We start from the raw sequence: 15,977 nt of genomic DNA on the forward strand, positions 1-15,977 counted from the left end.
TCGTTTGTTGGTGTTGTTCATAAGTGTTTCTCGTTTCTCGTTTTTTATATAGATTAGACCGTTGGTGTTTCCGTTTGTTTTGTTTTACACTAGAATTGTTTCAGGTCCTTTATAGCTTGCTGTTCGGAGTCAGCTGAGGCTTTGTGTTGAAGCATGTACTTTGACCTATCATGGTTTCCTTTTATAAATTGTGACTCGGATGGAGAGTTGTCTCATTGGCACTCATACCACATCTTCTTATATCTATTCATATCATATTTAATTTTTCATATTCATTAATATATCACATTGATGCTTGAAGATTGACAAATCCAAATCAAACACATTTTTACTTACTAATTACCACCATAAAATCCCTTCTTAACTGTAATATCATTGCATACCTGTTTCTTATTTTTTAGGTTCGGTTCTAATATTTTCGTTAATAACTGCTTAATTTTAATTTCTTTGCTTAATATTGTTCAATGGTATATTTATACTATTTGTAAACATCAATGTGTATAGATTTATAGGATAAATAATTAGAGGGCCCTTCCGAATTTATATGCGTACTTCATTCAATCTAATATTTACACATATTTAGAAAAGATATTTTATTACATCTTTCGATTTTTATCACCCCCCCACCCCTTCCCCCAACTTATATAGCACGTGAAGTATACTAGAAAAAACATAGAATTTTGTTTAAAGCACCGTATTCAGTATCAGCATGATATATCATTATATGAGTTTTAAAAATGTTTACTGGTCTCAAATTTAAACATAGTATGGTGTTACTTCATTGAATAAATGTAAAGGAATTTCAATATTTGCCGTTAAAATGTGAAACTCTGATCTTCTATTGGTATAAATACAGTTTCAATGTGGTGCATTAGTCATCACAATCCACGCGTTATAAAATTATATATATAATAAGAACACTTGACTGAAAGGTTGAAAGGCAGGATATAAAAAAACTATAACACAAAATTTATTAAGTAAGACATAAGTTTTCAGCAGCAAATATTTCAAAAGGTAACAACATTTGTCAAACAAAAAATGACCGGAAAATAAAGATAGCACACTCTTTTGTTTACGTCCCAAGTCATGAGTCTGTAATTCAGTGGTTGTCGTTGGATCATATCTGTCACATATGTTTTTCATAAACTACATATGTACATTGTTATAAATTATGCCGTTAGTTTTCATTTTAATTTTACATTTTGTTCATGTCGGGGCCTTCTTTAGCTGACTTTACGGTAAAGGCTTTTCTCAGTTTTTGGCTGATTCCTGCTCCTAACGGGTTTTATTTAATTTAACTCCATAGTATCTATCCATTTTTGCACATAAACTAAAGTTTATAATAGCTAATAATGCATAAAAACATTTAAATGCAGAATGCTATTTTATGCCGCCAATTTTACACTTCGGGTCAGTAAATTAATTGTGGACTTATTTTATACCAACGTAGACTTTTTCGTTGTTTAATTAATTTGTTTTTAAAGAGGTAAGAAAACCAAGGCAAGCATCAAGTTCAAGACTTAGTATGTATGTGTCCCTCCAAATCTAAAAGAGTTAAGGACATTTGTTTTAAATATTTATTTATTGTTGGGCACAAGAACTACTGAAAACCAATTAGCAAATAGTTTTGTTTGTATTGCTTAATGGTCATTTGTTGATGTTGTTTTTTTCCCCCTTCTGTTTTATACTATGATTCTTTTTTTATCTTATCAATAAAAGCATACAAATTGTTCATTCTAAAATTTGATAGCGCTATCATGCCGTCAAATCAATTACGACGTCGAATGACGTCAAATAATATATGACGTAATGAGGTAAAAAAGAAAACAACAACAAAACTAATAACCACATGAATAACATATATAAAATGTATTCAATAATTGAAGGATATGTTTTTTCCCGAAATATTACGAAAGGGAAAAAATAATCATTTTTTTTACACAAAGGACATATATGTCCTTCCCGCAGTAAGCCAGGGGAGGACACATATGTCCTTCCCGCAGTAAGAGGGTTAAATATGTAATTATAAACGTAAAAATGTTTAAAAGACCGCATGTATCGATAAATAGAAAAATTAAGTTATAAAGCTTTTTCCCTTTACCCCCCCCCCCCCCCCCCCTTTTTTTGCATACATTCTTAAGATAGACATGCGTTGATAGAATGCTTATGCCATGAGTCACCGTGTTTTTCTCAGCAATGAACACTGTCTTCCCCTATCTAAAGCAATACTTTCACTTAACGTCACTTTTCTACCTACCAATGAATTCTGCAGGATGTACGGAAGGGGGGTTGTTAATTGTGCGTTATACATAAAAGTTGTACTGCTTCTGGAATAAATAGCTACCTCCCAAAAATGTTCTTATCTTTTCGTCTCTTAATTCAAAAGGATATTTTGTTCCGTTTATTGGATATTTTCATTGGCGGATCCTGGGGGGGGGGAGGTTTCCGGGGGTTGGAACCCCCCTTTTTTGGACGATCAATGCATTTGAATGAGAGCATATAGTTGAACCCCCCCCTTTTACTCTGGGTTGGGACCCCCCCCCCTTTAAAAATGTCTGGATCCGCCCCTGATTTTATTGTACATCATGTACATAAAGTAAAACTTATTTTTGCCAGCAATGTATTCTAACATAATATTCTGAGCACATATTTGGATATTTGCTAATAAACATAATTTATTCAGTTGCTTTTGATTGGCTAGTGCCTTTGCTGAAATACCTAAAATAACAACCCACGCCTTATAAATATATTTTAAACCACTGCATGCTCTGTGTTTTTTTGCACTGAATAGACATGATCGAATAACGAGACTCTCGCACGCCTAAATTGTAAAAGACCTTTTTCCGAATGTTTGCCCCCTCCCCCTCTCCCCATGAACTCTAACAAACTCGGTCCTTCCTCCATTACCACATATCATTTTGTTTTTGATACAAAACATAAAGTAGACGTCAAAAGAAGTAAATACACACAATTCAAAAAATCATCAAAAAGGGAAAGAATTACCCGCTTTTTGTAATTTCAAAAAAAATTACAGATATATTGAAATAATTTATTTATGGTTATATGAGCTACTATACGATATATAGCACCTGCGACTTAACTTGAACATAGTGTTCATTGTCAAATTTATATGTCAAATTTATGGGCAGTTGGTCAAGTGAAAACAATTGCATACTACAATGAATACCTTTATCCTCATTTATATTTTTATGAAACAGAAAAGTTCCCCATTTAAATGGTTAAAACCATAGTTTATAAAAAAAAAAATACACTTACTGCTGGTATTTATTACATTTCATTTAATTATCTACTAATTATTACAGTTTTACAAAACAATTTTCTCGACCCCCCCCCTTTTCCAAACCACTTCCAGAGAGAAAGAGTCATATTGAATATGTATACATGACGATCGTTTTATAATAAATTCCTATATTATAAAAAATCAGCTCAAAGATTGTTTTTATATTTCAGAACCATATACTACAGAAGCAGGAGGAATTAGCCCATAAAGCAGTAGAATATACCACTACCTGTGGTAGCTATACCGCCTGGGACACTGATGTCGACCTTTCACCACCAGACCCGTCTGTCTCACTGAACAAAGATGACGTCAACATTCAAGATTACTACAATGCTTTACAGTACAGCTTGTTTCAAAACAACCTTCCCGAGACTTTCGACAGAACGAAACAGCCGAGGACACGAAAGCATGATACGGAAGTCGCAATAGTTGTTTTAGCATCACCAAGGGAATGCCTGGCGATACTGCTAGAAGGTGGGCGCCAATGTCCGGGCGATATGCTACTCGTGTTGTCGCCAACATGGGTTGTGAAGGAGAAATCTAATAAAGTTGAAGGTCTGCATTCGCTGTTGGTCAAGAAAGCAATCGTATTTGATCGGTCCGGAACAACCTATGTCGATGTCTTTCCGACCCCTAGACGGTGTTCCTATTTTGTAAATTTTTTCACAAAGGCGGTCACCAATGGCCAAAGAAATGATGGTGTGGAACTTGAGCAGGACTTGGACTGTCCAATGTCAAGTTCTGTTGAGCTGTGCAAGTATGTAGACGATAAACTACTGTCACGTATATGGATGGCGGAAGCGGGAGTAAATTACCCAGAAACCCTAGCTATTGCATACAAACCATCGTATGAATACAATATTCCAGAAGACGCAAACATGAAAGTTTTGATCGTCGAAAATAAAGACGGCATAGATAATTACGTAGAAGAAAACATACGTCAGTTCCTGAATATGGAGAGAGTCAGATCATTTGAAAAGGTATGTTAAAATTGTTTTTTCTGAAAGGTTACGTTGTAGTATATTACATAATTTTTTTTTAAAGTAAGAACAAAATTTAAAACTCAAGGGCAATACATGTACAATATTTTTTTCAAGGAAGGATTAGAATTTGACGAAAAGACAGATTAGATAGAAAAAGACAAAATTATTAGTAACAAGTTAAAACAAAAAAATTACCACACAAACCCAACCAAAAATGGTACGTTCTTTTGATGAAAAATTTTGCCTCTTTTAAAGGTTTTTTCTGTTATAAAAAAAACGGGACTGATAAACGTTTAAAAAGAAGGAATAAATACTTGCATATCACAATCTTTTTATACAACACCACAAGTCCAAAAACGTATTTGTATCTATTGTATTTATTTTGTATATTTATCTATAAATAGATCGTGGTAAAACCCTCTGGTACCATGTGGCACGGTAGTAGATGTGTGACGTTCCATAAAGTGAAAAATGTGGAAGAAATTTGTAAAGCTGTACTTGACTTGCTGGCTATATTGGAATTGGAGAACACAGTCCTGGTTGAAACGTTTTATGAACCTGTAGAAGCTGCAAATCCAGAATTAGGTAATATTATATTCGTGTTTAACAATGTAACTCTTGCAGTGGCGTGTCCAGGGGAGGGTTGCGGGTTTGACCCCATCTTTTTTTTAACGATCAATGCATTTGAATGGGGACACATCGTTGGAAGCCCCTTTCTCCTGTCCAGGTTAGGAACCCCCTTTAGAAATATCTGGATCCGCCCCTGCTCTTGGATATATGTATTATACCGTTTGAATTGATTTACATTTGGGCCCTATTAAGATGACTATGCGGTATGGGTTTTACTCCTTGATAAAGGTGACCGATAGTTGTTAGTTTCTAGGTCATTTGGTCTTTTAAAGACAGTTGTCTATTTGGCAATCATACCACATCTTATTTTTTATGCCCCACCTACGATAGTAGAGGGGCATTATGTTTTCTGGTCATGTTCCTTATGATATGATCTTTCTAATTTTAATGCCAAATTAGAGTTTTTACCCCAATGTCACGGTCCACTGGACAAAGAAATTGATAGTGCAAGTGGGGCATTCATGTACTGGGGACACATTCTTGTTATAATATAACTTGTTTATCTTGAATTGATTACATCAGAGAAGACAGCAAATGATGTTTAAAGGCAGTCTTGTATGATGGGGTGAGGTATAGGGGACATGTTTTTCTTTTAAATAAAAAACAAGATATTTTTAGTTACCTTTTCTAAAAAAATTAAATGAAGCAATCATCGATAATTAACCCCGGACATCCAATTATATATTAATTGTGGAAACAATTATTTATTTTTCAGCTGATTACTCGTTCAGATGGAGGACCACTGTATGTAGAAGAGTAGACGATACACCAATCACAACACAGATGGCTTGTGGGATAGGTCTGAAACATCAACCAATCAATGGCAACAACACTATTCCCCAAACTTTTGAAACAACAATGAAAATGTGGAATATGGAAGAAGATGAAATGAATCGTTTATTAGATAAAGTTTCCACAGGTTCAGAAAAGGTCATGGAGCGTATTATTGAATATGAGCGTGGTCTGTCTACAGATATCAAAGGAGGCGTTGGAGCACGAACTGACCTTATAGGTATGTCTTTTTTCTTTCTGTATTTTTTAACCGGATGAAATTATTTGGGGTGTACGACGGGCGGCGGGCGGGCGCACGGATGTCAAAAAGTCTCTGTTCATTTAAAACATGAAAACGCGTTGATGAAATCTTTTCAAATTTAAATAAATTTGTAGTTTCATGTGACTAAATGAAGGTCAAGTTCAATTTTCACCATTTTAGTTGTTTTCGTTGTTGAGTTTGGATCTTTTCAGAAGCAAAGGAATAGAATATGATTTATTCCGTTTGAGTTATTTCCCTTTGAACAAAAAAATAATAAGTTCATGGATAAAATTAAACTGTGCTTCATTTCACAATATATTGAATATTATATTCAGGGTTTATTCAAATGCTGAATCTTTTCTATCTGATCTGACCTAAAAGGGCATGTGAGCTGTTCACAAATGTAGCATTTCTTGGTTTGCATCGTTTTAAAATATTTCAGCCAATGAGAACAAAACTTGAAAAAATATCATTAGTGCATCAAGTTCCAAAAATGTTTCCAAGCATCCTGTCTACCAACTAACATGGTAGACATGTTTAATAATAGAGACGACAATAAACTAATCATACTTGCATTAAAAATTAATAATTGATTTTTCTTAATTATTCCTTATAGGTATTGACTACGTTCTGGGAATGGTAGATGGACAGTTAGAAGCAGTAGGAATAGAAGTGAACAGTCATGACTGTACCTTTAATTGTCAGTTGTTTGAGTTCTTAAATCCCCATAGACAGGGAGAAGCAGTGAAACCACTAGTTGAGACCATGATAAGACGTTCACAGCTGTTTGCCATGCAAGACAAAACTGTCGTTGTAGTCGGAGCTGGAGGTTTCAGCAAGAAGTTTATATGGGAAAGCTATAAATCATTTGGTATTAATGTAAGTCGATTTATGACGTCATGAAACATTTCTATTTGTTTGAGATATATGAGATATAATTCTTTGTCTCAAAAGATATTCTTTTATATTCATTGGCGCATCCAAAGGGGGGGGGGGATCAATGCATTTGAATGGGAGCATAAAGTTGGAACCCCCCACCCCCCTTTTTAAAATTGCTATATATGTACTAGTAAATATACACATGATTGCCAATGAGACAACTATCATCATCATGATCATCTGATCAGAAAGCAGTGGGTTGATATTTTTATGGGATTCGTAACTCATATTGGCGCATTAACAAAAAAAAACCACACATGACCATAGACTTTCTATAATTAGGTAACAAACGAGTCGGTACAAGAAATTCCTGGCATTTTAAGTTTCAAATTCCAAGTGTTTCAATTTTAACTTGTACTATTTAATTTGATGCTTTTCGACTAGTGCCAATGAACTGTTGTGTAGAAAAATATATTATAATTTATGCTTTTCTGTACCTTTTAGGTTGTTCTTGTTGAACCGAATCAGTCATGCTTTGGTGCATCGAGGTGCACAAAATTCATTCAGTACGATTTTCTCGACCATAAACAAGACGAAGAACATGCTACAGCCATTATTAAAATTCTTAAAGACAAAGGAATAGATGTCGATGGGTGCGTTACCTTTTGGGAGGATTGTGGTCCCTTAGCCGCAACAATATGTGACATGCTTAAATTGAATGGTCCAGGAAAACAACCAGCCCAAATTGCTAAAAGGAAAAGTTGGACACAAAACGTGTTACGGTCAAGAACCGACGATATACCTCATTTCCCGAGATCTCATCTGTATTCCAGTATCTGCTGTTCTATCAAAAGTGAAGAAGACGTCGACAAGGCTTTGGAAAAGATTAGACTACCTGCTGTATTAAAATTGGAATATGGATCAAGTGGCGTTGGGGTCAAACCTGTCGCAGACCGTGTTGAGTGTATTAATATATGGCAACAATTATCATCAATTCTCCAGAAAGACGAAGATCACCCTGGTGTTGGGCTCGGTCACGGTAACGACATTATGCTGATGGAGAGAATTGATGGTACAGAACACGACATAGATATCATTATATTCCAGAGGCAGCTTGTTGGTGCATTTATCTCGGATAATGGACCATGTAGGAAAGGGTCTTACACAGAAACAGCAGCCTTGCTGCCAACATGCCTACCATTAGATAGGAGAGGGCAGCTTATAACATCTGCATATCAGTGTTGTACGGAAATCGGACTCGTAACTGGAGTGTTCAACGTTGAAATGAAAATGACAAAAACAGGACCAAAATTAATTGAGATCAATGCTAGAATGGGAGGTTTCTATCTCCGGGACTGGATCAAGACTTGCTACGGGCATGATCTTTTACTCTACGCTTTCATGGTTTCTTTGGGTATCAGACCAGTAATCTCAAATGTGCAACCTAAATGCACTCTGATGGGAATGATGTGTCTGTCGTCCGTACACAAACAACAATTAAAAAATCCAAACAGCTTGAAATTCTTAAATGCGTTGGTTTCTGAAAATATTGTCAGATATAACCAGCTGGAGCCGTCATTAGACGAATGTGGTAGTGAAAATGATGAGGAACCATTTGCAAACATTGCTGTCATGGACAAGAACTTGGAAACAGCCAAAGCTAAACTGATCAATATCGGCAATGCTCTTGGTTTGAATACAAATAACTATGACTATAACTATCTGTTGAGTCATTTCAAATAATGACGGTTAGTGATAGGTGTGCTCAGCGATTATCGCTACAATCATTCATAAAAACCATTTATCATTGCTTAGCGATTACCGCTTGTATCATTCATATAAATCATTCACCAATTGTACATTTCAAGAATAGCGGACTTGTAGAGCTAGGAACTTTGTATATATTAACAAACTTAGTCATTGCATTGGAAATCAATTTTGTATTTTGTTAATTTGTTAAGTTTAAAACAAAAAAAAAAAAATAAAAAAATAAAGATAAAATAAAAATAAAAATAAAAATAAAAATAAAAATAAGATAAAGAGTAAAGCAGTTTGAACACCAGAGAGAGAGAGAGAGAGAGAGAGAGAGAGAGAGAGAGAGAGAGAGAGAGAGAGAGCAGCATTTTCATTTATAACATGTATAATATTGAATGTAAAGTATATACATTTTTGTATTTAACTAAGTAATATATCAAAAACATTCCATTCTCTGAGAAACTGATGTTCACATTTGTTTTTCATAGCAATATTTTTGTCCATTGCATACACATATTTCATCTTTTCTTTTACTGAGTTTAATGTAAGAATTTTTTTAAAACATCTCGAATTATAAATATATTGCTTTATGGTAAGAAAAATAGTATTTTCTGCATTGCCTTTTGATATTTTTGCAGAGTTACCAAACAAAAAAACTTCTTGTGTAAAAAGTACACTAATTCCATTGGTCAGAAACCAATTTTCAATCTGTTCTAATAATAATTGTGTATGTTCACATTCCCAAAATAAATGTTCTAATGTTTCAATTTCTCTATTACAAAAAGTACAATTTGGATTATCATAAATCTTAATTTTATGAAGAAATTTGTTTGCAGCTAAGATTCGATGATTGAATGAATCTGATTTGATTTCTTGAAGGTGAGGGGCGCAGGAGGACTTGAAAAAGATATTAAGTTGTCCTGGTAGGAAGCCTGTGTTACTGTAGCAACCGAGTTGACATTAAATTATCAATGATCAATCCGAAAAGATTCCTACACCCCCCCCCCCCCCCCAGAATATCAAATGGTCGTTCACCTTGATCATCTAGCTATATTTGTATGTGTAAAGAACGTTAAAGTATGATCGCCAATAAGACTACTGCATCGCACAGGTGCTTGAGGACAGGATCCTGTATGAGCCCTATATAGTCCCTCCCCCCTTTTTTTTTTTTTTTTTTTAATCATTTATGTCAGATTTTTCGATATATATCACTTATTTGTACCATATATATACTAATATACCATATTTATACTCTAAATATGCATGTTTACTATCAACGTGAATCTCGACTATAGAGCGAATAGTCGAGATTCACGTTGATAGTAAACATGCATATTTAGAGTATAAATATGGTATATTAGTATATATATGGTACAAATAAGTGATATATATCGAAAAATCTGAGATAAATGATTAAAAAAAAAAAAAAGGGGGGGGGGAGGGACTATATGGGGCTCATACAGGATCCTGTCCTCAAGCACCTGTGCTGCATCGGAGACAAATGACATAGAATTTAACAACAATAGGTCACTTTGCGGCCTTCAACAATGATCAAAACACAAACCGCACTGTAAGATAAAAAAAAAGACCCCTGACAAATGAAAAAACTAACGGCCTGCTTTAGATTGAAATAAAACAATGACCAAAATACAATCTTGATATACAGAAGCAAACGACAATCACTGAATTACGGTTTCCTGACTTGGGACAGACAAATACACTCTTCACCTACACAATTTGAGATCGAGGATATCTGAGAATACAACCCAAAACAAACTTAAAACATTGTGCACTTAACTCTAAATACTTTTCAACAGAAGTTGAAATCCATTAGTCTGGTCAGTCCTGATCGGCAACTGTTTACATGGACAACAAAAAAATTGCGTATTAATTACTGAACACCGCTGCTGAAAATTAATAAACTCCCCATAGATATCCGATGCCAGCAATTGATACAAAGACCAGAGACATACACTGTATATTTTTAGATCATGATACACCACACCGACTTACAAATTTTAAAAAGTTTTCAACAACTGCTTAAAACGGATTTAAGAAAAATGTACCACTAAAAGGCTAACAAAACGTTCCTCGTAGAATATTTACAGCCAAATATATTGCGCAAGTAATTAAAAAAATGCTTCATCTGAAAATGATCGGCTCAAATTAAAATGACATAAAAGAGACCATAACGAAGTTCCTGATTTTAACATGTACATACAGGAATAGTGTGGAGCAGGATACCATTTCAGGGCACCTGTGATTAGTTAGGCTCATGTCGCTCTGTCATTTGTTTTCTATGTTTTGTTTTGTATGCTGTTGTTTGTCTGATCTTTCTCTCTTATTTGTCATGGTGTTATCTTTCTCTCTTATTTGTCATGGTGTTATCTTTCTCTCTTATTTGTCATGGCGTTATCTTTCTCTCTTATTTGTCATGGTGTTATCTTTCTCTCTTATTTGTCATGGTGTTCTCTTTCTCTCTTATTTGTCATGGTGTTATCATCATGGTTTGTTTTCCAAGAACAGGCTAACTGAGGTCGATACAATGAAATCTAGAATAAACTTGGGTGCTGACATGGGAAGAAAAAAAGATGAGTGAAATAAAAGCTACAAGCCAAAAAAGCTAAAATGAGATGGGACACCAACAAATTAATACAAACACATTTACAACAAATGATCGCCACAAAAGTAACAACAGTTTGCCTCCAATAGATTGAGCTCGATTACTTGTTTGTCTTAAATATGCGAAAATCAGATGAGTGTTTTGTTTCAATGGGACAAAATTCATGGTCATCTGTTAAAAGTAGTACAGGTTTATGCGGTATTTTGTTTAAAATTTCTGTTTTGCATTTGTTGTTTATTTAGGTTATTGCATTTACAGTTTTATTGATTACACTCTTCAATTGTACCCTTACAGTTGTACTGTCTTATACACGATGGAGCAGGACCTGCTTTCCCTTCTGCGACACTTGAGAACAATCCCGGTTTTTGGTGGGGTTCGTGTTGCTCTTTCTTTAGTTTTCTATAGTTTGTTATGTTGGTCTTTTTCAATGGCATTGTCCGTTCGTTTTCGTTAACCCTACAGCTTTTCCTTGAAACAACATATAGGAGATAAGACTCCACTCTGTTGATTAAGAATTTGGCACGATTTAAGATTTTCCCAACTCTGTTTGATCACGAGCTGTAGTTGTCTTATTTTGGTGACTTTGTGTGTTTTATTTTGTGTCGAGTGGCATAAATTATTAGAAAAAAAGTAATACATGCCAGAGGAGAAGATGATATGGACATGTTTGATAAATGTATCTTATACATGTTCAACGAAGTTTCCGTCTGTCATATGTCTGTTGTCCTTGATCTCATTTTCGCTGCTTAAAAATAATTTGTTTTTTGTTTGTTTTGCGAATGTCCCAATTATAATGAATAATGTGATAACTATATTTGGTATATGTGTCACTGGTAAAGTCTAGAAAAAAAGGTGCAATATGATTGCCAATGAGACTCGCTGTAAGGCAGGGGATACCTGACCTTGACCTCATTTAAGGATCTGGGATCAAGGTTAAAGTTACGTGATCAGTTACGTGATCAGTTACGTTTTTCAGATATTTTAACCATAAGGTCAAGTATTTGTGGTTTTTGATATGATTATAAGGGATACATATAATTCTGGCGGGTACCATCTGAACTTAACCTCATTTTTATGGTTCATTGTCAAGGTTAAATTTTTCATGCGAGCGGGGATGTCTATTAAAGAAAGGTTATACGTCAACAACTGTAAAGTATAAAATCCTGTCTTATAAGAATTACCTGGGAACTATCATTACCATATTGCCACGTCAGATGTGTTTGTTAAAACAGAATCAATAAAATCTAACGGAAAAAATGAGAGATCTGCGTTCAATCAGATTGAAAATAACTGTAATATTAATATAAAGTCATTTTTTTGTAATAAAAAGTAAACTTAACTTTTCCGGGTGCGGGATTTTCTCGCTGCGTTTAAGACCCATTGGTGACCGTCGGCTGTTTTCTGCTCTTTGGTCGGGTTGTTGTCTATTTGACATATTTTCATATTTCAATTCTTAATTTTAAGACTATTTCTGTAGCCACCTTCTGGCATGAGAATGGTCAAGGTAAGGTTAACATACGGCAAAATGAGTAACATGTTTACATTCATATCAGATATTATACACTAAAAGAAATAGCAGGATAGCAACACCAAACAGCCAGCACATCATTAGCTTTATGATATGGATTGGAAAATGTATAGGGTTATATATTTGATAAATTAAATACGGGTTCAGCAAAAGTTTAACCCAATTTGAAATTTGACGCGTGTACGTATAGATTATCGGGTTTTCTACACATTGATATCGTAAAATATCAGCCGCGAGCCACAATGTGAACCTTTTTGGCGAGTGAGCGTAGCGAACGAGCTAAAAAGTTTCATATTGTGTCGAGCGGCTGATATTTTACGATATCTATACGTAGAAAACCCGATTATCTATTTATCGTTTTATTAATGGTCTTGTTTCGTCTCCCTAAGACAGTTTTACTCTTGACGAAAGCAAGCTTGATTAGACCGTTGGTTTTCCCGTTTGAATGGTTTTACACTAGTAATTTTGGGGCCCTTTATAGCTTGTTGTTCGGTGTGAGCCAAGGCTCCGTGTTGAAGGCCGTACTTTAACCTATAATGGTTTAATTTTTAAATTGTTATTTGGATGGAGAGTTTTCTCATTGGCACTCACACCACATCTTCCTATATCTATTGATAACGTCTCCTCTCGCATTATGACGTCGCTGATAACTTCTCCTCTAACATTGTGACGTCGCTGATAATGCCTGGTCTCGTTTTGAAGTTTTGATACGAGAATTACTGAGCGACAGAGCAGAGTGATATAGGCGTAGGGAAGGACGATAATAGTTCTTATTACCTGTAGGCTTTTCGTATATGAGGGGCGTCAGCCCAAAAGACGAAAGATGACTTCATCATATTTACATATGAAGAAGTGATGAAAAAAATCTTTTTCTCTCGTTATAAAAAGAGCAATGTCTTTTGTTAAAACAGGAAAAGTGTTATCATCTTTTTTTTTCATATGCAATAACAATTTCAGCAGATGTTTTGTACTACACAATGCTGATAGTTATCAAAGGTACAAGGATTATAATTTAATACGCCAGACGCGCGTTTCGTCTACATAAGACTCATCAGTGACGCTCAGATCAAAACAGTTGAAAAGCCAAACAAATACGAAGTTGAAGAGCATTGAGGACCCAAAATTCCAAAAAGTTGTGCCAAATACGGCTAAGGTAATCTACTCCTGGGGGTAAGAAAATCCTTAGTTTTTCGGAAAATTTTGAAATTGTTATTGCATATGGATTTATCTAATGAAACATTGAGTCTCGTTCTGTCATCAAATTGATACATTTTTACTGCTTTTGTATGACAATAGGAATCGAATCGCTGGATGACCTGTTTTAAAGGTCTTTCCTCTACTTAAGGAAACTTTAAGACCTTAATGTTTTGTAATGTTGTTTTTTTCTTTTTCTTTACTTTTTCTTTTTGTGAGAGTTTGCTGCATAAATACAGTGTATAAAATGTTCCTCTCATTTCTGGTTTAATTGCCAATAGATGAACTTTTTGCTGACAAATGATAAAACTTGTATGTAATATGAAAACATGCACATATCGTCATGAAGATGTTTTCGAATTTCCGAGAAGAGTGCTTTCAATAAGTAAGTAAATAGTATTTTTTTTTTCGAATTTCCGAGAAGAGTGCTTTCAATAAGTAAGTAAATAGTATTTTTTTTTTTTATTATAGTGACATGTGTAATCACATTTCAGTAAAGTACAATATATTATATACACAATAAAATACACCCGACCCATTGGGTCTATACGTCACTTTCAAATCATAAAACGTAATTCTTTTATCACGGATTTCAAAAAAAATAATGAAAAGTAAAATTAAGCTAAATTCAAAATAATAAATTAATAGTAAAAAATTCAAACTTATATAAAAGAAAAAAAAAATAAGCATATGCAGTTCGTGCATTGAACGTTTTAGGGATCTTTTTTTTTTAAACAGTTATCACTTTACTTCGAGACGGTTTGAAAATCTGGGCAACAACGATAAAACAAGGAATGCATCCGGCGTGAAACAAAACGGCAAACTAACAATGAGTGTTAATCCGTGTATATGTACAAAAAAGTATGGAGATGTGGTGTGATTGCTTATGAGATAACAAAACACAATAATAATGACCAATTGTGACCACAAGAGGCCTGCGTCTCGTCAAAGTTGCGTTCCGACTTTGGTAATTTCAGGTTTCTTTTGGATTGTCGGTATATATTTTCCTCAGAAAGATTGTATAAATAATTCACCAAAATGTTGATAAATAACCATGCTTTATATATAATAAAAGTAGTGGTCAACATATTATTGTAAGCTACAAATCGTGCTCAATTTGGGGAAGATTATTCATGAAAAACACCTTTTCGTGCATAAATGAAATCTATGAGATAAAATTTTGAAATAAAATGTGGCAGAAGATATTAGAAGGGAAAGAGAAACAAACAAGTTCGTCAACGATCTTGTTTTCTTGCTACAAAGGAAAAATTAACATAACTTTATATAAAATAAAAAAAATGGACTGCTTTTCTCCTTTTCAAGGTTATAAGTTGAAAATTTGATCCGACTGAAAACAAATATTTTATATAATTGCATGTACAATGTACCTAAACATGAACAGTTACACTAATACAATAAATCACTTTTTTCTCTATTTAAATAAACAGTTTCCCAATTTTATTGCCAATCTGCCATAAAATTTGCAGATTTAAGTAAAAAAACTAGACCGAATATGTAATACGATTTTACAATCAAAGATGGCGATATGCAGTCAATCTACCTGCATGTTTATAATCTAATCAGTTAACTACTACATACTATCAACAGGACTATATGTATTTCAAATATTTGTATTGTACAAATGTATGTATATATCTTTATTACCAAAGTCTATATAAACTATAGGTATGTCATGAATATATATACTCTCACGGTTATCCCGCTTCCTTGTTTAAAATTTCACAGTTCATTTAGGGTCCTCTTCGAGGTCCGCGTTTTAGCCAAAGTCGATTTCTATAAAATCCAGACTACTTTTTTTTCATTGAAAACTAAAATTTAAAGCGTTAAAGTGAATATGTATAATAACTTCACTGTGTCCAGGTGCTAATTTCTACAATTAATGTATCTACAGCGATGCTGGAGGCAAATATATTTGAAAATGCAAAATTTTAGAACAACTAAAAATTTTGAAGAGCTGATAAAAAAATGTATAATTATATCCAAACTGGACATGGTATACATCAGAGCTTTGATATATATTGCATATTTAA

The 15,977-nt window shown here is 34.1% G+C and overlaps 1 protein-coding gene across 2 annotated transcripts in view; it reads left to right on the forward strand.

Moving 5' to 3' along the window:
• LOC134695193 (carnosine synthase 1-like) overlaps positions 1 to 9,502 on the forward strand; it is a 53,381-nt gene extending 43,879 nt beyond the window's left edge. Inside the window, exons 2-6 of one of the 2 annotated variants that reach the window (XM_063556403.1) lie at positions 3,472 to 4,281; positions 4,689 to 4,869; positions 5,630 to 5,926; positions 6,564 to 6,826; positions 7,331 to 9,493. In XM_063556403.1, coding sequence (XP_063412473.1) covers positions 3,472 to 4,281; positions 4,689 to 4,869; positions 5,630 to 5,926; positions 6,564 to 6,826; positions 7,331 to 8,569 — 2,790 coding nt within the window. In that variant the 3' untranslated portion in view covers positions 8,570 to 9,493. Of the gene's footprint in view, positions 1 to 3,471; positions 4,282 to 4,688; positions 4,870 to 5,629; positions 5,927 to 6,563; positions 6,827 to 7,330 lie in introns of both variants that reach the window. The other variant, XM_063556405.1, reaches the window with a different exon arrangement.
• The last annotated feature ends 6,475 nt before the right edge of the window (positions 9,503 to 15,977 follow it).

The sequence above is a fragment of the Mytilus trossulus genome, chromosome 13 (assembly GCF_036588685.1).
Source record: "Mytilus trossulus isolate FHL-02 chromosome 13, PNRI_Mtr1.1.1.hap1, whole genome shotgun sequence".
NCBI classification, from domain to species: Eukaryota; Metazoa; Mollusca; class Bivalvia; order Mytilida; family Mytilidae; genus Mytilus; species Mytilus trossulus.